The sequence below is a fragment of the Phocoena sinus genome, chromosome 11, assembly GCF_008692025.1.
Source record: "Phocoena sinus isolate mPhoSin1 chromosome 11, mPhoSin1.pri, whole genome shotgun sequence".
In the NCBI taxonomy this organism is placed as follows: Eukaryota; Metazoa; Chordata; class Mammalia; order Artiodactyla; family Phocoenidae; genus Phocoena; species Phocoena sinus.
The window spans coordinates 29,873,862-29,896,586 of NC_045773.1; the positions used below are offsets into that span (position 1 = coordinate 29,873,862).

The 22,725-nt window shown below is 44.9% G+C and overlaps 1 protein-coding gene across 6 annotated transcripts in view; it reads left to right on the plus strand.

The window, feature by feature from the left end:
- FHIT (fragile histidine triad diadenosine triphosphatase) overlaps positions 1-22,725 on the plus strand; it is a 1,483,533-nt gene that overhangs the window by 1,441,141 nt on the left and 19,667 nt on the right. For 5 of the 6 annotated variants that reach the window (XM_032649510.1, XM_032649509.1, XM_032649512.1 and 2 more), the window contains one exon: positions 18,193-18,314. In XM_032649510.1, coding sequence (XP_032505401.1) covers positions 18,193-18,309 — 117 coding nt within the window. In that variant the 3' untranslated portion in view covers positions 18,310-18,314. The remainder of the gene's footprint in view (positions 1-18,192; positions 18,315-22,725) is intronic. The other variant, XM_032649508.1, reaches the window with a different exon arrangement.

Consider the following 22,725-nt stretch of genomic DNA (forward strand, 5'->3'; position numbering starts at 1 on the left):
CACCAGGGAAGCCCGGTCTGTGTCTTTATTCCCATCTTACCCCTAGGTTCTTCATGACCTTTTTTTTTTTTCTTAGATTCCATATATGTGTGTTAGCATACGGTATTTGTTTTTCTCTTTCTGACTTACTTCACTCTGTCTGACAGACTCTAGGTCCATCCACCTCACCACAAATAACTCAATTTTGTTTCTTTTATGGCTGAGTAATATTCCATTGTATATATGTGCCACGTCTTCTTTATCCATTCATCTGTTGATGGACACTTAGGTTGCTTCCATGTCCTGGCTATTGTAAATAGAGCTGCAATGAACATTGTGGTACGTGACTCTTTTTGAATTCTGGTTTTCTCAGGGTATATGCCCAATAGTGGGACTGCGGGGTCGTATAGTAATTCTATTTGTAGTTTTTTAAGGAACCTCCATACTGTTCTCCATAGTGGCCGTACCAATTCACATTCCCACCAACAGTGCAAGAGTGTTCCCTTTTCTCCACACCCTCTCCAGCATTTATTGTTTCTAGATTTTTTGATGATGGCCATTCTGACCGGTGTGAGATGGTATCTCATTCACTACCTCAGTCTTACTCTTAATTTAGAAGCATTGAAACGATCACAGCATGCCAGCCATTTCTGGGATTTGTTGCATGGATTCTCTCCACCCTCCTAGGTCGAGGCAGTGTGGCAGGGCAGTGGGTGAGGCCAAGGGCATGAGCTTGGGAGTCGGAGAAGCCTGGCTGTGGACTCCATCCTTGCCTGTGACAGCTGTGTGGCCTTGAACACATCACACAGCTCTTCCGAGCCTCGGCCCCTGCACGATGAAGATGAGTATGCATATTGTATTCATGTGCTAGGGGCTTCTGTAACAAAGTACCACACACTCTGTGGCTCAAACAACAGAATTTTGTTGTCTTACAGTTCCGGAGGCTAGAAGTCTGAGATCACAATGTCAGCAGGTTTGGTTCCCTCTGAGGCCTCTCTCCTAGCTCGTGGTGGTCTGCTGGTGGTCTCTGGCATTCCTTAGCCTGTTGATCCATCAACCTGATCTCTACCTTCATCTTCACGTGGCATCCTCCCTGTGTACATGGCTTCTCTGTGTCCACATTTCCCCTTTGTAAAAGGATATCAGTCTTTTTGGATCAGGGCCCACTGTAATGACCTTCTTTGAAACTGACTATCTCTGTAAAGACCCTATTTCCAAACAAGCTTGCATTCTGAGGTCCTGGGGGTTTGGGATTCAACATATCTTTTGGAGGGATGCAGTTCAACCCATAACATATACCTACGACACAGGGCTGTTAGGTTGATTAGATGAGACGATCCACAAAATGGGCTTAACACAGTGCCTGGCACATAGCAAACCCTCTGTAAGTTGGTTACTATCCTTATGCGAGTTTATCATGCCCTCATTCAACCAGAAGCTGACCTTTCTTGCCTGTAAGTCTTGGAGTTTTTCTGTTTCTTTTGCTTTTTTTTTTTCCCCCTTATTTTTCATCAAGACAAGTGTAAATGGAAAAGGCAAAGCATAGACCAGTCGAAACATGGAAAGTTCTGTTATTCGACCCTCAGAATTCTTTATATTTTAATATTTCCTCAGCTTGAGCTTATATTAGTAAAAAAAAAAAAAAAAGATTTTTGTGTGTACAAATACACAGAAATCTATTATTTCAGTCCAGTCTGTGTCAATGATTTGAGAAGCTGTCTTAAATAGCAGACTGAATTTATTTTTAAGGGAAAACTTTGAAGCCTAAGTAATTATCAGATGGCTATTTAAAAAAAAAAAAAAATCAAAACTAACCCACCTTCTGAGAAGACATGTTACTGGAATCAAATAAGCTGGTGGTATAGTCTGCAAATTCTGTGTGTACTGCTGTGGTATCTGAAACGTAATTATCAAGCTTAAGTTAATTAGGCTAATGCTCAGAAAATCTGGCCTGGCAGCTTGTGGTAAGTAATTATATATACTGATTAAAAATGTAACACGCTGAGAGCAGAGGCAAAGGAGACTGCATTTGACACAGCGTGTGCACATATACAATTAGGAATCCTCGTAGAAGAGTGCCCACAATGAGAAGGAACTTCATAGAAATGGGCGGGCATCATGCCAAGTCTTTTGCAGGGTGCCCTGCTCATGCCCACCTCACCCAATACAAGATGGGAGAGTGTCAGAACCAGGCCAGCTCAGGAAGAGAATCTGGCCATCGGTGCTCATGGACCACCCGAAGCATACTCCACACCACAGCCTGGGCACCACCCTGCCGTTTCCATTTTCTCTCAAGCGTCTCCTTCAGAGGATGACGAGCTGTGGGACAACTGAGGTCAGCTGCCTTGTTTTTTTTTTTTTCCAGACTCTGAAAAAATGCAATTGTCACGAATTATGGATCACAAATAAGGGTGGAATGCCGACCTCTCAGTGGGCACAAAGATATCTTTCATTTGTCCTTCTGCTTCCTGTGCAGTTTTCTCTCCACTTGTCCTTGGAAGAGGGGAGATGCCCTTGGGGATCCACGGGCAAAGACTAGGGACACCCAAGGTTTGGCTTTCTACTCAGATTCTTCATAAGTTTATATACCATGGAAATGTGATTACGTAAAAACAGATAAATTTCAGATCGATGAGGGCTACAAAGCAATCTAATTTTGTTCTGTATCCTCTTTTACAGTGTACGTCTCCGTCCCTGCATTAGTAGTATAATGTTTGGTTTAGAGAACATCATCAAACCTTTTTTTGAGGACTGGGGATGGTTGTAACTGTGTCGTCCTTCTAAATATCTGTTGTAGTTGGCTTATTTGGGCCAGAGGTATTTAGTGAACTACTACGTGCCTAGCTCTGGTTTGGTCAGGTCATTGCTAAGGTATTAGCTTGAACCATGTGGCATTAGTGTTTTGAAGGTTAAGGAAAGACTGAATATTGCTCATAGAAGTGGCTTTGCCTATAATTTAGTGGGGAAGATACTTACAACACAATAAATGTCCTGAAATAGAACCTTATTGAAGGACCACCTAGTCTAGCCTTGGTGGAACAGGAGAAGAAATGTATTCCATGCAGAGAGACTAGTATGTGCAAAGGGCTGGTGGTGAAAGAGGCGTCAGGTTGTTTAAAGAACCACTCCTACTCAAATAGGATGGAAACAGCGTGCAGGGTTGAGAGATGAGGGTGAAATGGTAAATGAGGGCCTATCATTCCAAGAAAGCCGGGTCGAGGACCAGTAACTCAGGGCCGAGCACAGATGGCAAGGGTTAAAAGACTGAGCTGAAAGTGCCCTGACCCATCGCCTATAATTTAATTTCTGTTTTTTACTAAGAGATCCCCCAATACATGCTTCTTCAGTTGTGGTGTTCCAATTCAGAAACTAGAGGCAGGCCACCCTGTTATTTATTAATCGAAGGTCGTTTTTAGTAGAGAAACACGCTGAGGCTTTCAGTCCAAGACTGCAGAAGACTCGAGCAATTCACTTAATCTCTCTCGACCTTTGTTTCCTTCTCTGTAAAATGGGGACGACGACACTGTGCCTCTAGCTACCCCAAGGTTGATCCAAGGAGATTCCATTCACAAGAGTGCTTTGATGGAGATACTTCAACCTAATCCCTATTGCTTAGCAAATGTTCAGCACTGCTTTATGAGAGAGGGAATGCAGGTTGAGGGCGCGGGCCCTGATGTCCCACAACCCATGAGCTGTAAGATCACATCTCTGCGCCTTAATTTCCTCGTCTGAAAAATGTCCTTCGGACATGGACAGGGCTACCTTTTCCATAGAGCCGTGTTTGTTCCTCCTGATTCAGCTGCCTTTTGGCTGAAGAATCTGACTCCTTTTATAAGTAGATTGAGTTGCCTCTCCACCCGAGGCTCGAGTAACCATGTGCGAAGTGAAAGAACTAGTCCCTCAGCAGGTTGTTTTGCCTCTCGGGTGCCAAAACATTAGTTTGCTTGATTTAAAAAATTTTTAATTTTGGCATCTGGTAGACACCATCTGAGTAACCAATTAGGAACACTCGCAGATCTTGGACTGATAACTTGGATACTATGCTTCAGTCTAAGGTCAGTGAGCTGGAGTCAAAGTCAAACATTAAAGAGGGAGAGGAATAAAGGAGCTTGGATATTAAATGGCTTTTCCAACATCATGTCTGTGCTTGCTACCTAAACAGCGCAGCATACTGTTTGTTGCCCCCTAAGGTGGGCACCAGAAATGGAGACGGAGCTGCTACAAAGCCCTTAAAATACAGTCTTGGCGTGGCAGTCAGCATAAAGAAAAGCGCTAAGAGAGATTATGAAATGCAGAAAGCATGTGAAATTTGTATTACTACTGCAGACATGTTTATTAAAATCCAGGCAAGTATTACTTTTGCTTCGGAGATAGGACATGAGAGCGAGAATCTACGGAGGGGAGAGTGTCTGGATGACTGTCTCGCTGACATAAAGTTCTTAAGGCAGTTTTCATTAAGAACAGCATCCTGTGCGGAGTGTTATATCCAAAATAGATCCTGGGGTGGGGGGGCGGGATTCAGTGAAGGGATACATCAGGTTTAGTCATCTGGAATCCAATTAATAACTTCGGTGCTTTTACATGGCAAGTGCTACCACGTTGTAATTCTTATGGAGGGTCTCAGAATGGAAGCTGGATTTCCATAGTGAGGGAAATTACAGTCATCCTGTGGTGTAATTCTAAGTGTTGCCTGAGGATGGCCATCTTTGCTTTCACTCACGGCCTGCTTTCATATAGTTCTTTAAGTAGTTATGTTTTAATGGCTAATGCGTATCTTCACATGCATCACTGAAAACAAAAGCTACGATTCTTTTTCCTTTTTTAAAAAATTTTATTGGAGTATAGTTGATTTACCATGTTGTGTTAGTTTCTGCTGTACAGCAAAGGGAATCAGTTACACATATATCCGCTCTTTTTTAGATCCTTTTCCCATATCGGTCATTATGGAGTATTGAGTAGAGTTCCCCGTGCTATACAGTAGGTCCTTATTGGTTATCTATCTTTTTTATATATAGTAGTGTGTATCTGTCAATCCCAATCTCCCAGTTTACCCCTCTCACCCCCCTTACCCTCTGGTGACCGTAAGTTTGTTTTCTACATCTGTGACTCTATTTCTGTTTTGTAGATAAGTTCATTTGTACCCTTTCTTTAGATTCCACATTTAAGCGGTATCATATGATATTTGTCTTTCTCTGACGTACTTCACTCAGTATGACAATCTCTAGGTCCACCCATGTTGCTGCACATGGCGTTATTCTGTTCTATTCTATGGCTGATATTCCATTGTATGCATGTACCACATCCTATATCTGACCATGTGATAAGACTACACCCCATCTCTTCCCCACCCTCCCCCATACTGAGTTGTCCATCACCCTGAATCCCATAGTCCCCATTCCTTTACTCCTTTTTACCTAGTTTTAGGCATCTCTATGCATTCCTAAAAAACAACTCAAAAATATACACTTTTCAACTTTATACAAAAGTATCATGCTGCATAATATCTTTTGGGAATTTTTTTTCCTTAATAGTATGTTATTGAGATTAGTCCATATGGGCTAATTGTCTCTATCAATCAGACAATTATTTCGATCACTGTGTAACATTCCATCATATGAATATATCACATTTTATTCATCTACTTTCTGAATAAGTGGCCATGTCCAGGCTTTTGCTGTTTTAATCAGAGCTACTTTGAAGATTCTCAGGTATGTGGGCAAGAACTTCTCTAGGGTACATACCTGGGTGTAGTATTGCTGGGTTTTAGGGTACTGTGAATGTCAGCTTTGGGAGATAATGCCAAACTGTTTCCCAAAGAGGTTGTTTCGATATATTCTCTCACAGGCAATGCCAGAGCACTCCTGAGGGTTTATGTCCTCTCTAGCCCGCCGTATTGCCAAATTTAGGTATAGCTCAAATTCATCAGTACTCAAAAGTAATATCTTTACATTAACTTGGTCTTGTGTGGTGTGACGCTAAGAGCTGAAGGTAGGACTTACGTGTAGAAGTTGGGGGAAGGGAGATTTAGACTCAGGGTGAGGAAGGATGGTCTCCTAGCACAGCTTGTCAACCAGGGTCGGACTGTCTGAGGAGCAGTAGGACATTCACCCCTGGAACATTCAAGGCAGGGCCACGAGTGCGCCCCTTAGCAGCAATATGGCAGAAGGGATACGGATGTTACATGATGTTTGGACCAGGGAACTTTAAATATGTGTTTTAAATCCTGACTCTAGACCCAAGCTGTTTTCGAATATTCATTTCTGGACCTTTAAATAGATACGTGAAATTACAAAAAGCTATTTTAAAGCATTCTGATCTTTTATCTTTTAAAACCAACCAAACAAATTCCTTTAAACCCTTGAGCTGCACTGAGGTGAGATTAATTAAAAGATGAGGACTCTCAAAAGATTTTTATGGGGTTTTCATATCTGAAGTTATAACTCCCAATAATAATATTTTCAGCTTTAATGGGAATATCAAAGCTACTAATATTTGAAAATCAAGCCATATATATATGTGAGCCAACCCTGGGATTTTTGTATTTGTGTGTGTGTGTGTGTGTGTGTCTGTGTGTGTGTATAGTGCCTTTTGATCATCTCAGTAATAAATAATTGAGAGATGCACAGCAGGAAGCTGAAAAAGGTGAGGGTATGTTTCTTCTAGCCTGATGCTCCAAAAAAGTCATGAGCCGGTATTGCATTTTCATTTTTCACGCAGGCGAAGCTGTGTGTGTGTTTGCAGTTGCCTTATATCTCCTTGTCTGTGCTGATTTCTGAGTTATGGTCACTTATAGGGTATATAAAATGAACAACTGAGCCGATGAACAAGGAAGTCTCAGTTTCTTTTGAGTATTCTGGGGTTTTTTTTGTTCTTTTGTTTTTAAAGGCATTTGAAATCCTCTGTGACAAAGATCTGTTGTCATGCCGGGTAAGCTTAGCGTTCCAGCCACATCCAAGGCTTTATGTCTTCATTAAAGAATGTTTTTTTTTTTTTTTTTTTTTTTAAAAGAAACTGCTTTTTAAAAATTTATTTATTTTTTTATTTTTGGCTGTGTTGGGTCTTCGTTTCTGTGCGAGGGCTTTCTCTAGCTGCGGCAAGCGGGGGCCACGCTTCATCGCGATGCGCGGGCCTTTCACTGTTGCGGCCTCTCTCGTTGCGGGGCACAGGCTCCAGATGCGTAGCAGGCTCAGTAGTTGTGGCTCACGGGCCTAGTTGCTCTGCGGCATGTGGGATCTTCCCAGACCAGGGCTCGAACCCGTGTCCCCTGCATTGGCAGGCAGATTCTCAACCACCGTGCCACCAGGGGAAACCCAAAGAAGGCTTTTAAGTGAAATAGAGAGAGGCGTTTGGGAAAGGCTGGCTCCTAATTTGTTTGTGCGGTGTACACCGGCCAGGTTCTTGGAAGGGCATTGGAACCGCTCCATCAGGAATGAATGGGTTTGTAAGTCACGGAGGGTAGGTTACTTCCAAGGGGTGCACAGCAGCTTCAGAGGGTGCAGTTTTGTAACCAGAGGCAGAACGAGTCGTCTTGTATACAGAAGGAAGCATGGCCGATCCAGCGGAGTGGTGGGCACCCCTGGAATATAGGTTTTCTGTTAGTCATTTCTCATCTGCCCGCACGTGGCCCCGGTGCCAGGCACCTGGCTGGCTGGCGCTAGGGGAGCTCTTTCAGCTCTGCCAAACATAGGCTGGACATTCGGAGAGAAGTTTCCGAGGTCAGCCAGCATCCTCGCTGCTCCACGGTGGTCACCACTTGGGCAAATAACTTGCTGCTCGTCCGCTTTCCTGTGGAACGCTTCCCGTTGGCAAGACCCGATGTTAAGGTGAGGGAGAGCCCCAGCGAGCAAAACTCAAGCCAGGGAGCGGCACTGCCCATGCTCAAAGGCCAGACTGGCCTCCCCTCCTTCACCTCGCCACATCCGGACTCCCTGTGTCTTCACCCGATTGCTATTCTTCTGAGCCTAGAAAAAATGGGTGCTGAACGAAGGTGATGCGACCAGTGAATCATCCAATCCCTCTTCTCTTCCAGCACTTGCGCCGCTGGTCCTACAGGGAGGGAGAAGCACCTGCTTCCTTTGCCCTTTCTTTGGGTGCTTCCTCACTCGGCTTCAGTCCCTGGCCCTCGGCCAGTTCAGAGAGCGTTCAGATACCTCCGTGTTTCTCTGGGTGTCTGCACTTGCTGATCGCTCTCAGCTTTAACTGTCACCTCCTCAGAGCAGTCTTCCCTGATCATACCATCTAATGTACTGATAGTTCTCTTTACTTTTCTCTCTCACGGTTGTAATAGGTTGGATTCCTTGCTAATTGCCTGCCTTCTCTCCTCGAATGTAAGCCTCCTGAACACACTCAGCCTTGCCCAGCCTGCATGGTGCAATGCACTGTGCCAGCACATGGAAGACACCTTACTATTTGTTGATTAATCGAATGAGTTCTGCAGACAAACGAGTTTCCAGTGTTTGGGAGACCCATATTTGCAACCCCCTAACCTAGTTCAGCTTCTCCAAATGGGTTTTATTTTGAGGCCTTTTTGGTTTTATTTTGAGGGTTTTATTTTGTAGCTGCCTGGAGCATTGTGTTAAAGCAGGATTCTGAGGCCATGTCTATGGCAGTGAATTTTTGGTGGTGTACTGTCTTAGCACCCTCTTCGGGGATAAGCTGTCTCGCCTGGACCACGCTTCTAAAGTTTCTGTAAGGCGCCTTTGATAAAAAAGAAGCCATAATGTAGCAGGAGCAAATAGAAAATAAAAAGTTCAGGAGATTCAAACAAAACCTGAAATTGGCCCTTTGCCTTTTCCCTTTCCTCATTCTGAGTACCACAGGTTGACATCACTCTAGGGGGAAAGGAGGCGAACACTCCTGTTCAGACACCAGTGTCCTAAACATGGAGGGAAGAAAGGCTTACAGAGCACGACTGGCTGAGGAAATTGCTTTTTGAATAAATGCTTCCTCCTCTGAAGTTTGCTTCATCACAAACCTCCCCTTCCAAGGGCGCTTCATCTCATTTCTTGGTGAGCATGTTTTTAGAAACAGGAGGCCGGAGGGAATCAAACTGGTAGAAATCTCTAGTCCCTGTGACTTCACTAATTAATTTCCTACCCACGGAAAAACCAGGAAAACTCAGATAGGGTGGAGCCTGGGGCGAGGCGTCAGTGACCAGCAATTACTAACTGAAAACTGCCCTGGGAGACAACTGCCCCCCTCCCCCGCCCCCCACCCACAAAGGAGGCACCCCAGCTCAGAGGCTGATCTCTATTTGCAACTTTGGTTTTCTTTTCTGGACTGCTTTAGTACCCATGTTCTCAAAAATGTTAACCAAAGGAAAATTTACGGAGTGGATCCCTGAGTGAACTAGAAGCCAGTAAACTGTATTTCTAATCCGAACCAATGATTGTTCCTAATTAGCCATGTGATGTTCTCCTGACTTACATTCCTAAGAGACTTGGATGATTGATTCCTCTGGAAAATGGGGATGATGAACTTGCACAGCCAGTAGGTTGGGAGGGAGGCTCTAACTTAGAGACCTATTCTGACAAATGTTTCTTGAAAACCTACTCCTGGGTGTCAGACACAGCAAGCAGTGAGGATACAAAGATGGATGTTACTGTGATTTGGTGATTTCTACCATAAACCATGGGAACTAGACAGGAGGCTTGTTACCAAATCAGCTATTGTTGAGTGCTTTTTTTTTTTTATTATTATTTATTTTTGGCTGTGTTGGGTCTTCGTTTCTGTGCGAGGGCTTTCTCTAGTTGTGGCAAGCGGGGGCCACTCTTCCATCATGGTGCGCGGGCCTCACTGTCGCTGCCTCTCTTGTTGCGGAGCACAGGCTCCAGACGCGCAGGCTCAGTAGTTGTGGCTCACAGGCCCAGTTGCTCCGCGGCATGTGGGATCTTCCGGGATCTTCCCAGACCAGGGCTCAAACCCATATCCCCTTCATTGGCAGGCAGATTCTCAACCACTGCGCCACCAGGGAAGCCCTTGAGTGCTTTTTTTTTTTTTTTGGATTTTTTTTTTTTTTTAATAATTGGAAGAGCAAAGAACTCCTGGGTGAGCGCAATTGATTTCTCTACCGAACCGTCGCAGCCAGGTTACCGCTGTAAATGGGACTGTCAGCTGAAATGCTAAGCCCCACTATTAGGCAGGATTAAACATGAAGCTCACTGTAATAAGCTGTGAGGAAAATTTTAGCAGTGGGCTGTCCTAAGAATAAGCCGAGTTTGCCCTTCACTCTGCCTATGCCGATGATTCTCCAATGCGGCGACTCCTGTATCAACCCTCAGTGCTCCCTCACAGCCCCGGTGCCGAGTCCTGTTCCTCAGCTGCCCGATGTCACGTTGTCAGGAGGTTCTAGACTGTGGCCTGCAGCACGGCAGATCCAGGTGGGCCTCCCTTCATCAGATGCACATCTCAGGTTAGCTTCATGGCTCGCTCCCCTGACCGGAAGCGACCCCTTTGATGTTTTAATTAAAATCAACTCTGCACAGGGCCAGAAGCCACAGTAGCTTTTTGCTGAACTGCTCCTAACAAGCTTCTGATGGAAAACAGCAAACTTTAATGTCCCACCAATTAAAGCGATTTTCTGATGGCTGGTGTGCACCCCAGCAAACCAGAATTGTTCACCTGGGCTTGTACGGGTTATCAGGGTGTATGGGATGCTCTGAAGACCACTCACCGTTTAGTCGTCGGTTGAGTAGTATCTCATCCAAATTGTGATGCTGGCAGTCTCACTGGCCGCTTCGGCAATCGGCTTGACAATGTGATACTTTAATGGATAATTGGAGCAGCAGTTGGGTTCTGTTATAGTATAGTGGTTTGGCAAATACTTTGGGGGGTTACAAATTCTTAAACATCAACACTCTATACTCCTTGAAAGTGAGACGTCATTAATTAATAGTCGATTTCAGCATTTTGGCAGCACTAAAAGACTTTTGCTTCTACTCAGGCAAGTTTGGCTCAAGTCAAAGCTTTGGCAGCTAATCAAATGACGAATGCTCCATCAATTACCAGAATTTCTCTCCATAGAGGGCAAAGAACTGGACTATGGAAACTCAACAGTGAACAGAGGGAACTGCAGGGAATTCGGTTGCAGTAATCTAGCGGTTAGTCCAGAGTTTCAGCTCACAGGATCCCTCCCATGGAGAGAAAGAATGGAGGAAATGAACATATTTTTGCCCAAAGAAATATTTGAAGAATCTCAGGGTTCTAAAGAAGCAGAAGTGGTAGCAAGAGGTTGACGACACAAGTCGTGTTTTTCTGTTTGTTTGTTTTTTTTTGCCTCAAGTGAAAACAAGAGGTGATTCATTAGGACACCAAGAAAGCCCAAAGTGGTGATAATCTGCTCAATAACCAGTACTTAGAGAAAGGACATTCGGTGTTTGGGGACAAAATATGTGCTCAAAGGATGCTGGCTGTATGTGTATGAGAGAGACAGAGAAAGTGAAACAGCATCAAGATCATGAGATATAACTCAGTGCCAATCTAAATGGTCCAAAAAGGGTTCTTAGGGACTTCGGGAAGTGTTCTGCACGTATTGAGCAGAAACGGAGTGATTTTTCACATTGGTTCAGAGCAGCCTTGAGCAGGGGACCAGGATCAGTGTGTGCTTTACAGAGTGCCTGGAAGGAAGCATCAGAGGCAGAGGTCCATGTACAGGGAGGGGCCGAGCCTTCTCACTAACTGCACGGACCCACCACCACCCTGACTGTGGGCACCTGAGCCCCGCTCCACCCCATCCTCGTGAGCCTCCCAGCTCCCACCACTTCTTCTCTGCTGCTACACTAGCTTGTCTCCCTCTCATTCCCCAGCCGGGCTATTCTTTTTTTACGTCTTTATTGGAGTATAATTGCTTTACAATGGTGTGTTAGTTTCTGCTTTATAACAAAGTGAATCAGTTATACATATACATATGTTCCCATATCTCCTCCCTCTTGCGTCTCCCTCCCTCCCACCCTCCCTATCCCACCCCTCTAGGCGGTCACAAAGCACCGAGCTGATCTCCCTGTGCTATGCGGCTGCTTCCCACTAGCTATCTATTTTACGTTTGGTAGTGTATATATGTCCATGCCACTCTCTCGCTTTGTCCCAGCTTACCCTTCCCCCTCCCCATATCCTCAAGTCCACTCTCTAGTAGGTCTGTGTCTTTATTCCCGTCTTACCCCTAGGTTCTTCATGACCTTTTTTTTTTTCTTAGGTTCCATATATATGTGTTAGCATACGGTATTTGTCTTTCTCTTTCTGACTTACTTTGTATGACAGACTCTAGGTCCATCCACCTCACTACAAATAGCTCAATTTCGTTTCTCTTTATGGCTGAGTAATATTCCATTGTATATACGTGCCACATCTTCTTTATCCATTCATCCGATGATGGACATTTAGGTTGTTTCCATCTCCTCCAGCCGGGCTATTCTTTATGAAAAGTTATTCAGTCCTTTTACTTCCTTGCTTCTAACCCTGTAATATCTTCCCACTGCACCACAGATAAAATCCAAACCTCCTAGCCATGCCCACCAGCTGTAAGGGACCCGCTATCTTCCGCACTTACTCTTGCAGCCAGTTACTCAAATGCCAAGCTTCCTTTTCCCTCCAGGTTGCTGTCCGCTTGCTGTCCTCCTAGCCCTTTGCTTCATGGACCTCTAATCATTGTACATGTCGTAGCTGAAATGGCACCTCTTCATGAGGCCTTGCTCCAGACACCCCCTCCCCCAAAGTTCCACCATCCCTGCACATCACTCTGCTCTGATTCTCTTCAGAGCTCTTATCATATGAAATTATTTTGACTTCTAAGCGTCTGTCATAAAAAAAAAAAAATTCTGGAGCCTTCTACTGTTCAACTCAATAAAAACAACCATGCCCACGTGGCTGTCGCATGTTCTGAAAGGCCCAGGCTTCACGTTTGCAGTCGTCACATCCCCCATCTCCGCTCCAATTCCCACCTCTGGACCATCTCCCAAGGTGAATGCCATGTTTCCCACATTTTTACTTAACGTATTTTCTAAATTGACTCTTATTTTTAACTTAGATGTACTTTAAAAGGAAACTTGAGATGACATCATAAATGAGAGATAAGCCTCAAATAAATAAGATCTAAATAAAATGGTCTTATATTCTAGCTAGAGTCTGGATGGCACCTCTCATTCTGTTAGAGGTCACACTGGTACCACGTTCAGGACAAGCTCCTACCGACGGAGACTTTCTTTTTGATTACTCAGACGACTGAAAGGTGATTTGGGAGGGGAATATCTTTCTCAATAGGGTTCAAAACTTTCTGCAGTTTTGAACTGTAGAACTGGAGGCCATCTTTTGGGCCACTGGGGTGTGGGTCCCTTCTTTAAGCAATGGAATGTTAAAGCTTCTCAAAACGGCAACTAAGTTTCAGCTCTCTCAACAACTCTGATAGCTGGGCAGGCATGGCTAGGATGCCAGGGCAGCGTTCGTCATGAAAGAAAGAGTCGTGCCAGAGGAGGGTGAAGCTGATGATGGGCACAGGTTACAGGAGAGCTGGCAGATAGATACCTCATGTGTTTGCTGAAGCTGTTCCCATTGCCCAGAACAACGCTGTCCTTAAAATCCCATCACCATCTTTGAAGCCAGTGCAAATCCTGATTTTTTAAAGTCAACCGCAGACCCTACCCCAGTAAGAATTATTGTCTCCCCGATATCCTGAGAGAACTATGATAGAACTTCTAGTCCAGTATTTATACCATACTGACTTGGACTAAATGATGTGTGTATGAATCTGTCTGCCCTGTTGGGTGGTGAGACCCCAGAAGGCAAAGGTTTTTGTCTTATTCATCTTTATAGCTTTCATAAGAGCTAGAACGGTGCCTGGAGTATATCACGTGCTCAACAAAGACTTGTTGGCTAAATTCAAAGCAGTAACAGAGGGTCAGATCTAAAAAAATTAAGGATATACTTCCCATTGAAATTATTTTCCTTGTAATACTTTTTATATATAAACACCTGTCTGAGCAGAACCATCAACCTGTAGGAAATGGTTTAAACTCTCCGTTCTTCATATTGTTTTACAAAACTAAACAATGAAAGATATTGATGGATTTTAGACCACCACCCAAGTTTATATTCAGCCACCGTCTTTTTTGAGAAGTGGCTTTAAATTGTTTTTCTGCTCTTGGAAGATAATTTGGCATTTTACTACCGGTTAGTTCTAAATTCTGAAAAAAACGTTTAAATTATTGTGAATCATTCCTCCTACTGTATTCCATTACAGAGCTATAAAAATGTCAATAGTCAAGGCGGTTTGATCATTACATCAGGGAATTAATCATTGCCCCACATGCCTCGTGAGAACACACTCAATGCACAGGAAGTAGCACAGTGTCAAAATCGACACGTATCAGTACTTCAATCAGAAATCCTGTTAACACTACCTTCCCCCCAAATCATTTCAGGCAGATAAAGCAGGAAGACTGCAGATACAGGTTTTTTTTTTTTTTTAATCTCTTTTCAAAGCTGTATAGAAATAGAATTCACTTCGAGGAGCCATCACAGACTTCCCTCTGTGGAATGTGAATAAAGACTTTGGTTTGACTTTCTGCAAACTTTGTAACTTTGGCATGAGCCTTCCTCAAAGAACCATGCTTCTGAAAAGAGTTTCAACTCTTGCTGTTGCATAAGGAGAAGGGAAGGAATAGACGTTACATCAGCCTTGGTGCTGAGCATATTCATGATTTAACTTCTGTGGCCTCACAGCAGGGAGGAAAGAGATGGAGAACTATACAGCAGTGAATCCCAGACACCCTAGTGGAAAGAACTACTGTTATTTTATGTACTACTAGGAAAGAAAAACAAACACTGCCAATTAAATTATGACACACCGTTGATTGTAGGACATGCTTTGATTTCAGAGACGTTACAATGGGAAAACCTGTGCATCTCAGAACAGATGAGCTGTGGATTTTAAACAGCGCTAATGAGTTCCTCTGCATTTCATGCAAAAATAATAATAAGCCCCAGAAGGCATAAAATGCTAGCCTTGAATTTGACCTTCCTTCGGACAGTCTCCTCCATCTTCTCCAGGATTCACAGCTAAGTGGTTTTGGGAACAAGCGAAATAAAACCAAACACTTCCTATGGTCCCTTCCCGAGGGGTCTGCAAGACTGAGTTGCCAGATAAGATACAGGATGTCCAGCTACATTTGAATTTCAGATAAATGAATATTTTTTGGTATAAGTATGTCCCCAATACTGCATGAGATATAGTAAAACAAATTAACTGAGTGCCCTGTATTTTTATTTGCTAAATCTGGCAGCTGTGCTCCCAGGGTAATTCTGACTGCATTTGACCTTCACCACATGCTTTTTACTTTAAGGACCTTAAACCTTTACCTGTCGGGAGCCTCCAGTAATACTTCAGCCACTTCTTACAACAACTCTGAGAGGGAGGAATTATTGCTGGTATTTTAGGGCTGAAGGAGCTAAATTTCCTCCTCAGACTTGAATGTCTCATTAGGTTAGTTTGGTTTGGTTTGAATTCTGATCACGGCTGTTAATCCTTTCACACGGTAGTTAAGGTCCAAAAGATAAAGGTCCCTGGGAAACCATGAGGATGGTAAAGGCACTTTTACCCCGGGAAACAACCTCTGTGGGTTGGTCACTGGTCACTGTCAGGGGACCGTATATCCAGCATATAATAATAATGACAATAATAATAGTCATGGTAGCAGCAGCAGCAAACCCTCAGCACCTCTTACACATCACTAATCACACCTCTTACTACTCCCTTTTTACAGTTCCAGAGCAGGGTTTGCAAAGGAAAGCCTCCATACCGTCGACTGAGTCGTAGGCAACGGGTTTAAAGGCAAAGGTATTATTTCTGTTACGTGCATGGCCTCTGTCTATACACACAATCTTCTCTCAAATGCACTGCTTCTCAAGTACCTGAGAAGTTTGAAAAGAATCCCCACACCCAGGCTGCCCCCCAGACCAATTAAGTCAGAATCCCTGGGGCGGAGCCAGGCATCTGTAGTTTTTAAAGTTCTCTATGTGATTGCAGTGGGCAGCCGCGGTTGAGCACGGCCGTTCTAAGGAGAGCTACACGCTTCCATCTGGGGCTTTTAGGAGGGAAACCCCTAAGTTTTAAAAACCATATACGACAGAGCTTCGCAAATACAATTAGTTTTTGTTTTACTTATTTCCTGTTTTCCATAGACAACTTATAAGCATTGGCACAACGTTGCCATCTGTAAGGCATATGACAATAGCAGACGGGAGCTTAATAACCGAAGAGGCATTAACATTTGCAGGCCCTAAATTATTTGCGTTCATCTGGTACGATCTGTGTGATGAGACCACTTAATGCTGGATTTCAACACCAGAAGTGGGAAGGCCATATTGCCTGGGCTTCGCATGGTTCCTTGTCATCCTGTTGAATTGTTACAAGATGGATTTATAACAGACCTAAAGCTAGTATCAAAATGAAAATCAGTTCCTGAGTAGAAAAATCGCAATCCCGTTTGCCTCGCCTGTAGCCATTGCGTCATATCTGCTTCTGCAAGGAGGGAAATGACTTTTTAATGTGGTTTTCTTCCACTAAGGAGAATTAAATCTATGTGGCAAAACGTAAAACCAGCGTGCTGGCAGCCAGATTCTGAGCGGAAGATCCATGACATGTTTGTGTCCTGGTTATATGCTAATGAAACTCATTTAGGCTCAAACTTACGCCGGGTAGAAATAGTGCTCAGCTGGAGGGCCAAGCTATCTTTGTTCCCTCACTGTTTTGCCTTCTGTATCAAAGTTTTCTCTGAAATAATGGGGACATTCCTCCATCGGCTGCAAGCTGCCAGGGTGGGGGGCGGGGGGTGTCTCTGGGTTAGAGTGAGAATGAGTTGGGCCCGAAATAGCAAACTCCACTATTTTAGTCGTGAGGCTTTTTTTCCTGAGTCAGCGGGCTCCTTTGTCAAAGGATCTGGCTTTTGGGTGATGGTACCCGGTGAGCTGCAGCAGGATCTGTGGAGCTGTTCACTCTTTGGTGGCACTGCACTTCCTCCAGGATAGACTAAAAGGCAAAATTTGCCGGGGACACCCCTGGCAGTACTGCTCCTTGCTGGGTGAGCTCCAATAGGTGAATGAACGTCCTCAGAACTCAGTTTCTTCCTTGGTGAGGAGTGAAGCAGTGCCTGCCTTGTGTATGGACTGTTGTAAGGATTGAACGAAATGATGCACAAGGAAATAATAACGTGAAGAAGAAACCTCCCTTTACGTCATGAATACTAGTTATCATTGGTGCTATCAGTTTGCCTCAATCTCCCTAAATGACTTAACACGAAATAGTACATTGTGCCTCCTGTAAGAATTTATACCCTCAGCATTTTACAGTGTGTAGAGCCACGCACAGGAATAACAAGTTTAGTTAATAAAACTAAATTGCAATAGGAGACTAAGGTGAAAAACTGACCTCTTCTAAAGAAGAGAGTTCTGACAACACCCTCTCTCTCTCTCTCTGATAGAATTGAAATTTTATTCAGTCAATACGTAAATCTGAGACATATACAAAATGTTTTTTAAATAAATATGGGTGTCTGAAGAGGATCTTAAAAGGGTTCCTTTGTCTAAGACCAACTGTTATTTTTTGAGGCTTCCTCATTTAATTTTTTATTTCGTTTTTCTTTGTTTTTTACCGTTTGCCTGCTTGAAGCCTCTTTTAATGCACGTACTCTTTTATTTCTTACTCAGTACTCATGGCCCTTCTATTCATTATTCTCATAAATTAGCCCGGGCTGTTTTGGCTCGCTGAGCAAAACTGCTCAGAGCTCATATAACAGAGGCTAAGCCAAAGAGAAGAGGACGTAAACCCCAGGCCAGCTTGGGGAACGATTGTGGGTAGGTGGCAAACGTAATGCCTTCAGCGTCTGGGAAGTAAAACGAATGGATGATGCCGGCCAAGCGCAGTGTTTGAGAGTGGTGAGGGTTTCGGTAAATGCAGAACGTCCCCCGTCTGTGACGCCCACTCCCAACCTCAGCAGATAATTACAAGGCGGTGAAGGGACCACATGTAGCAGCCTAATCTAGTTATTGTATTACAAAGGCTGGAAATGTGGATTTGTACCCAAAACCTCCCCATTTTCAAATTCTGGCAACTACTACAATGAAAACAAAGACACGCGCCCCCGGCCTCTGATTTGCGAATGCTGTTCGGCCGCTCCCCCAAGACTTTTTCACGGAGATCCCAAGGGCCTATTAAAATGAGCCTAGTTTTCTTCTCCAAAGCTCCAGAAACATGACAACGAGAAGGAGGACTCCCCAGCCTTGTGGAGATCGGAAGAGGAGATGGCAGCAGAAGCCGCGGCGCTGCGTGGTTACTTTCAGTGACGCAGGTAAAGACTGTACGTTTACTTCATCATCACTCAGAACCCCAACCCCCTCAAGAGCCTCACTCAAGAAATAATGAGGATTGGGCTTCCCTTGGTGGCGCAGTGGTTGAGAGTCCGCCTGCCGATGCAGGGGACGCGAGTTCGTGCCCCGGTCGGGAGGATCCCACATGCCGCGGAGCAGCTGGGCCTGTGGGCCGTGGCCACTGAGCTTGCGCGTCTGGAGCCTGTGCTCCGCAACGGGAGAGGCCACAACAGTGAGAGGCCCGTGTACCGAAAAGAAATAATGAGGATGCAGAAAAGCAGCCGCTCCCACTTTCTACAGTGGTGGTTGCACAAACATTAAAGCCCGAGTGGAGAGGACCCTGACCCTTGAGCACTTGGTCCAACCTCTGGGTCTCTCTTCCTGACTCCCCATCACCTTCTACATACCGCTCCGGTCTGTAGAAGGGCAAATGGAGAGCCTTGGTTTGGCGCCAACCTCTCTAAGGATGACCAGCAACCTCAGTCCTGATAGCAACAGGCAAGCAACCCTTCCTTCCAGCCCACCCCAGGCCCTTGTCCCCTCTGTCCTCTCCATTCCTGCCCCTCTGCAAGCCAATCTCCACACAGCAGCTGGAGGTAGTTTGTAAGGAAGGCAAACCCGATCCTTTAAAACATCAAAACCCTTCCAGGGGGTCCCACTGCCCTCAGGCTCAACTCTCAGACTCCTGTCAGGCTGCAGGGAGCCCTGAAACAGCTCCGCCACACCCAGGCAGGCTCTCCTTTCGCTTGGGCCTCCTCTCCTGGCTGCTATTCGGTAAACTGGCCCCTTGGCTTTGGCTGCCGGGAAGCTCAGGCCAGGCAAAGAGAATTCTCTCTTTCCGTTAATGATGTTTTACTATTGGGAGATCACAGATTTAAGACTCTGATAGAAAGCTATAGCCAATCTCCTTTCCACATTTTTACACAATGTCAAGGGACTCACGCATCTTCTGAAATGTCTTAATAAATAGTGTGCCCATGAAATCTTGGGGCCTACCTTGAGTAAAAAAAATGATTCATTTTCTGAAATTCAAATTTATCTGGGTCCTGTATTTTATCTGGCACCCCTGTTAATAAACCTCCTTAGGAATTATGGACCCCAGATAAAGAGCCTCCTCTCTAAATTGTTTTTCTTTTCTAAAATCGTCTGCTTCATCTGGTCTTGTGTGAATGTGTTTATGTTATAAGCAGCTGAAGTAGATCAGATACAAATGAAAAATGCAATTAGTGAACAAATACTGGTAGCAGTTGAATTATGTCAAATTGTATCAACCACTTGGTAGTTATGACTTTGAGCTAGAAAACACAGTGGTTGTAGTATTATGTTTTCATTTGGAAATGTAAGTCTATTTTGGTGAGTTTAAAATACATGTGCATTTCTTGGTCTTTCTCTCCCCACCTCCTCTTTAAAGACCCCGTGTCAGCTACCTCTCCCTCCATTACTGTTCACGTATGCTGTGTGCTCAGGCCCTTGCATTCTAGAAAGCTTATTTCATTCTCCCATGTCACTGGCTTGTCAGCTCTGCACCCAGTTGCCTGAAGGGATATAGCGTGGTGGTAGCAGAAGCTGTCTTTGATATTTTATTTTTAAGCTTTTCCACCGCTGTTCACCTTCTCACCTCTCCCCTTCTCTCCTCCACCTCCCCTTAGGATCTAGCTAGTTTACCTAAGAACATAGGCCTATGGGCATGAACGCAAACCCTGTTCTATTCCTCTTCTGAAAGCCGGTGTGTCATTTTGGGATGTCCTGTTCAAACGGGGTCACCATTCTTCAGACTCAACTTTCTAGGCTGCATTTTTTTCTTTTTGGGTTTCTTATGTAATGGGCACTTTCAGGGAGAGGCAGGAAAGCTCCAGGCTGTTCCTGAGGCCTGCTGAATTGTAGGGTTCTATCTTACAAGTGTTTTCTAGACGGTTTAGAGCATGTAAACTTCTTACCTGAGTTTCCTGTACACTCTGCTTTGTCAGCTTTTGCTTCTGTCTTGCCTTGAGGCCTAACTCGCCTGTCTGCCAGGTGATTCAACTTGCCTCATAAGTCTTGCCAGGAAGATATCCACCGTAACTCGTCACACAGACTGTTGCCAGAGAGCCTGTGCATTTCTCAATGAACTAACATTAACCTCTCTCTTTAAGGGTCTTTTGCTACAGACGAAACAAATCCCCTTCAGTTCTCCCAGCAGTCAGACGTGGCGAATGAGAACAGGAGGGATAATGCGGCCAGTGAGCACACAGCTAGCAACGTGGCGGTGAGGGACTTAAACGTGGGCCCTAAGATTTCACCAAGAGCATCCTCACCAGCTGTAGTGTGAGACAGGGACTGTATATAGTTCTCTTTAGAGACAAAGGGGAAAGGAAACATTCATCTAGGAAACCTGATCATGGAGTTGGTCCACCTGGATCTTTGATACCCACTCTCCTCCCTTTTCAACGTGCACCTATCCACCGAATGTCTACACAATGTTAAGGGGTTCGTGGAACTTTCTGCAGTTGGTTAACAAATAGGGCCGTCATGCAAAGATATGGACGTCCCTAGACTTAAAACGGTATTCAGTATTTATCTGAAATTCAGATAAACTTGGCCTCTCCAAGCTCTCCTGAGTACACCCTCAGCAGCAGGTCCAGTCAGTGTCGGGCAGAGCCAGTTCAAAGGCTCTGATGTCGTTCACTGTGCACAGCTGCACGCCTCACAGCACACACACAGCCAGATACAACGGGGCTCAGCCCCAAGAATTTACAAGACCTGGGTTCTCTTATTTTCCCATCTTGCAGGTGATGACAAAACTGAGACTCGCTCAGTGATTTAAGCGTTACTCTAAGGTAAACAGCGAGTAAGTGGTAGAGCTCAGACCTGAACCTAGTTCCACCCCGAAAGCCTTTCCCTTCGTCTCTCACCACCCACCTTTTGCTTGGAAGAGCCCGTGTGTCCAGCCAGCACCGCCACCCTATCCCAGCCCCCTCTGTACCTTCCAAATCGTCTCTTCAGCCTCTTCACCCGCTCTACTGGCCTCGCCGGCCCTTCGGCGAGGATGTGCCTCCCCTACTGGGCTTCCTCGCCGTCCTGTTCATCACCCTCCAGCACCTGCCTCCCCAGCAGCAGACAGCCAGGCTGCAGGGGGCTGAGCTTGCACCAGCTGACTTCCAGACCTGCCGACTCCTGCCCTCTTTTCTCCACCACTCGACCACGTGCCTCCGTCACATGGCCTTGAGCGTGGGCAGTGTGTTGCACAAATTTCATTTATTCCCATTTTGTCATGATTTTTCTCATCTTTGTGAGATTCACCTTTAAAATTTCAGGTTATCTTAAACTTTGAGAATGTTGTAAACTTTGTAAACAATTGTAAACAATGAGAAACATTGTAAACAATGAGAAACAAGTATTACTTATTATTAGAAGTTAAGCATAAAAAAAAAACCATGGAAGAAAAACAGTGCGGATGAGTTCCAGCTCTGCATAGTTGCTTGCCTGTTGCTATCAGGACTGAGGTTGCTGGTCATCCTCAGAGAGGTTGGCACCAAACCAAGGCTCTCCATTTGCCCTATTCAAAAGGATGAAAAGAGAATTACCTACAGAGGGATTCAGTGTAGATCAGCTAGAATGATCTTAAACAGGCCAACGATACCCATCTTTGGAAAACAGCAGTAGAGGTCAGAATCCAAAACCTGACCAAGCTGACTCCAGACCTGCTCCAGCCCCTAAGCTAGTTCTCCCCGTGTCTCTCCCCCGGCACAGGGAGAAGCACGCAGGAGGCCAGAGCGAGCTTCCCTGGGGATGCTAGGCCGCTAACTGGTACCTAGATGAAGGACTCCAGGCAGGAAGCCCTGCACCCACAGGCACGCTCAGTCTCTGGGCCGATTGGATCTGTTTGCCATTCGTCTACCTTAACAACCAGCGTACTGCATCTCATGCCCAGAGATGCCCTATCTAGGAAACGGGACTGTAATAGGCAAAGAGCTGCTCTCTGCTGAATGCTTGGTAGGGAAGTACCTAGCAACCCCTCAGTAAGTAATCAGCCTTGTTCTATAGCTTCTTTATGCATAAACCCAGATTAATCCTCAGTATGGACAAGACTGCCAGAGGACCAGAGATAAACATTCCCAAACTAGAAACCGTTTCCTCTGCCTCTTGAAGCCATCCTTCGTTTGGTTCCAGGAATTCAGCATTTGCCTTCTGCTTAGGTGAATTTATGCGTTGCCTCCCCCTATTGGGCTGAGTTCCTGGGTAGGGGTTTTGTGATGGCTCTTTTAGTGTATGTTATAAATCATATTAGATGACGGTGGATCTGCATTTCTTATCTAACCTTGCATCCTTCCTGGAACATAGTATTTTTCTCTAGGTACTTAGTACATGGGTTTGCTGCCACTGCACACCCTTGTTTATTATCACCTCCTGTCC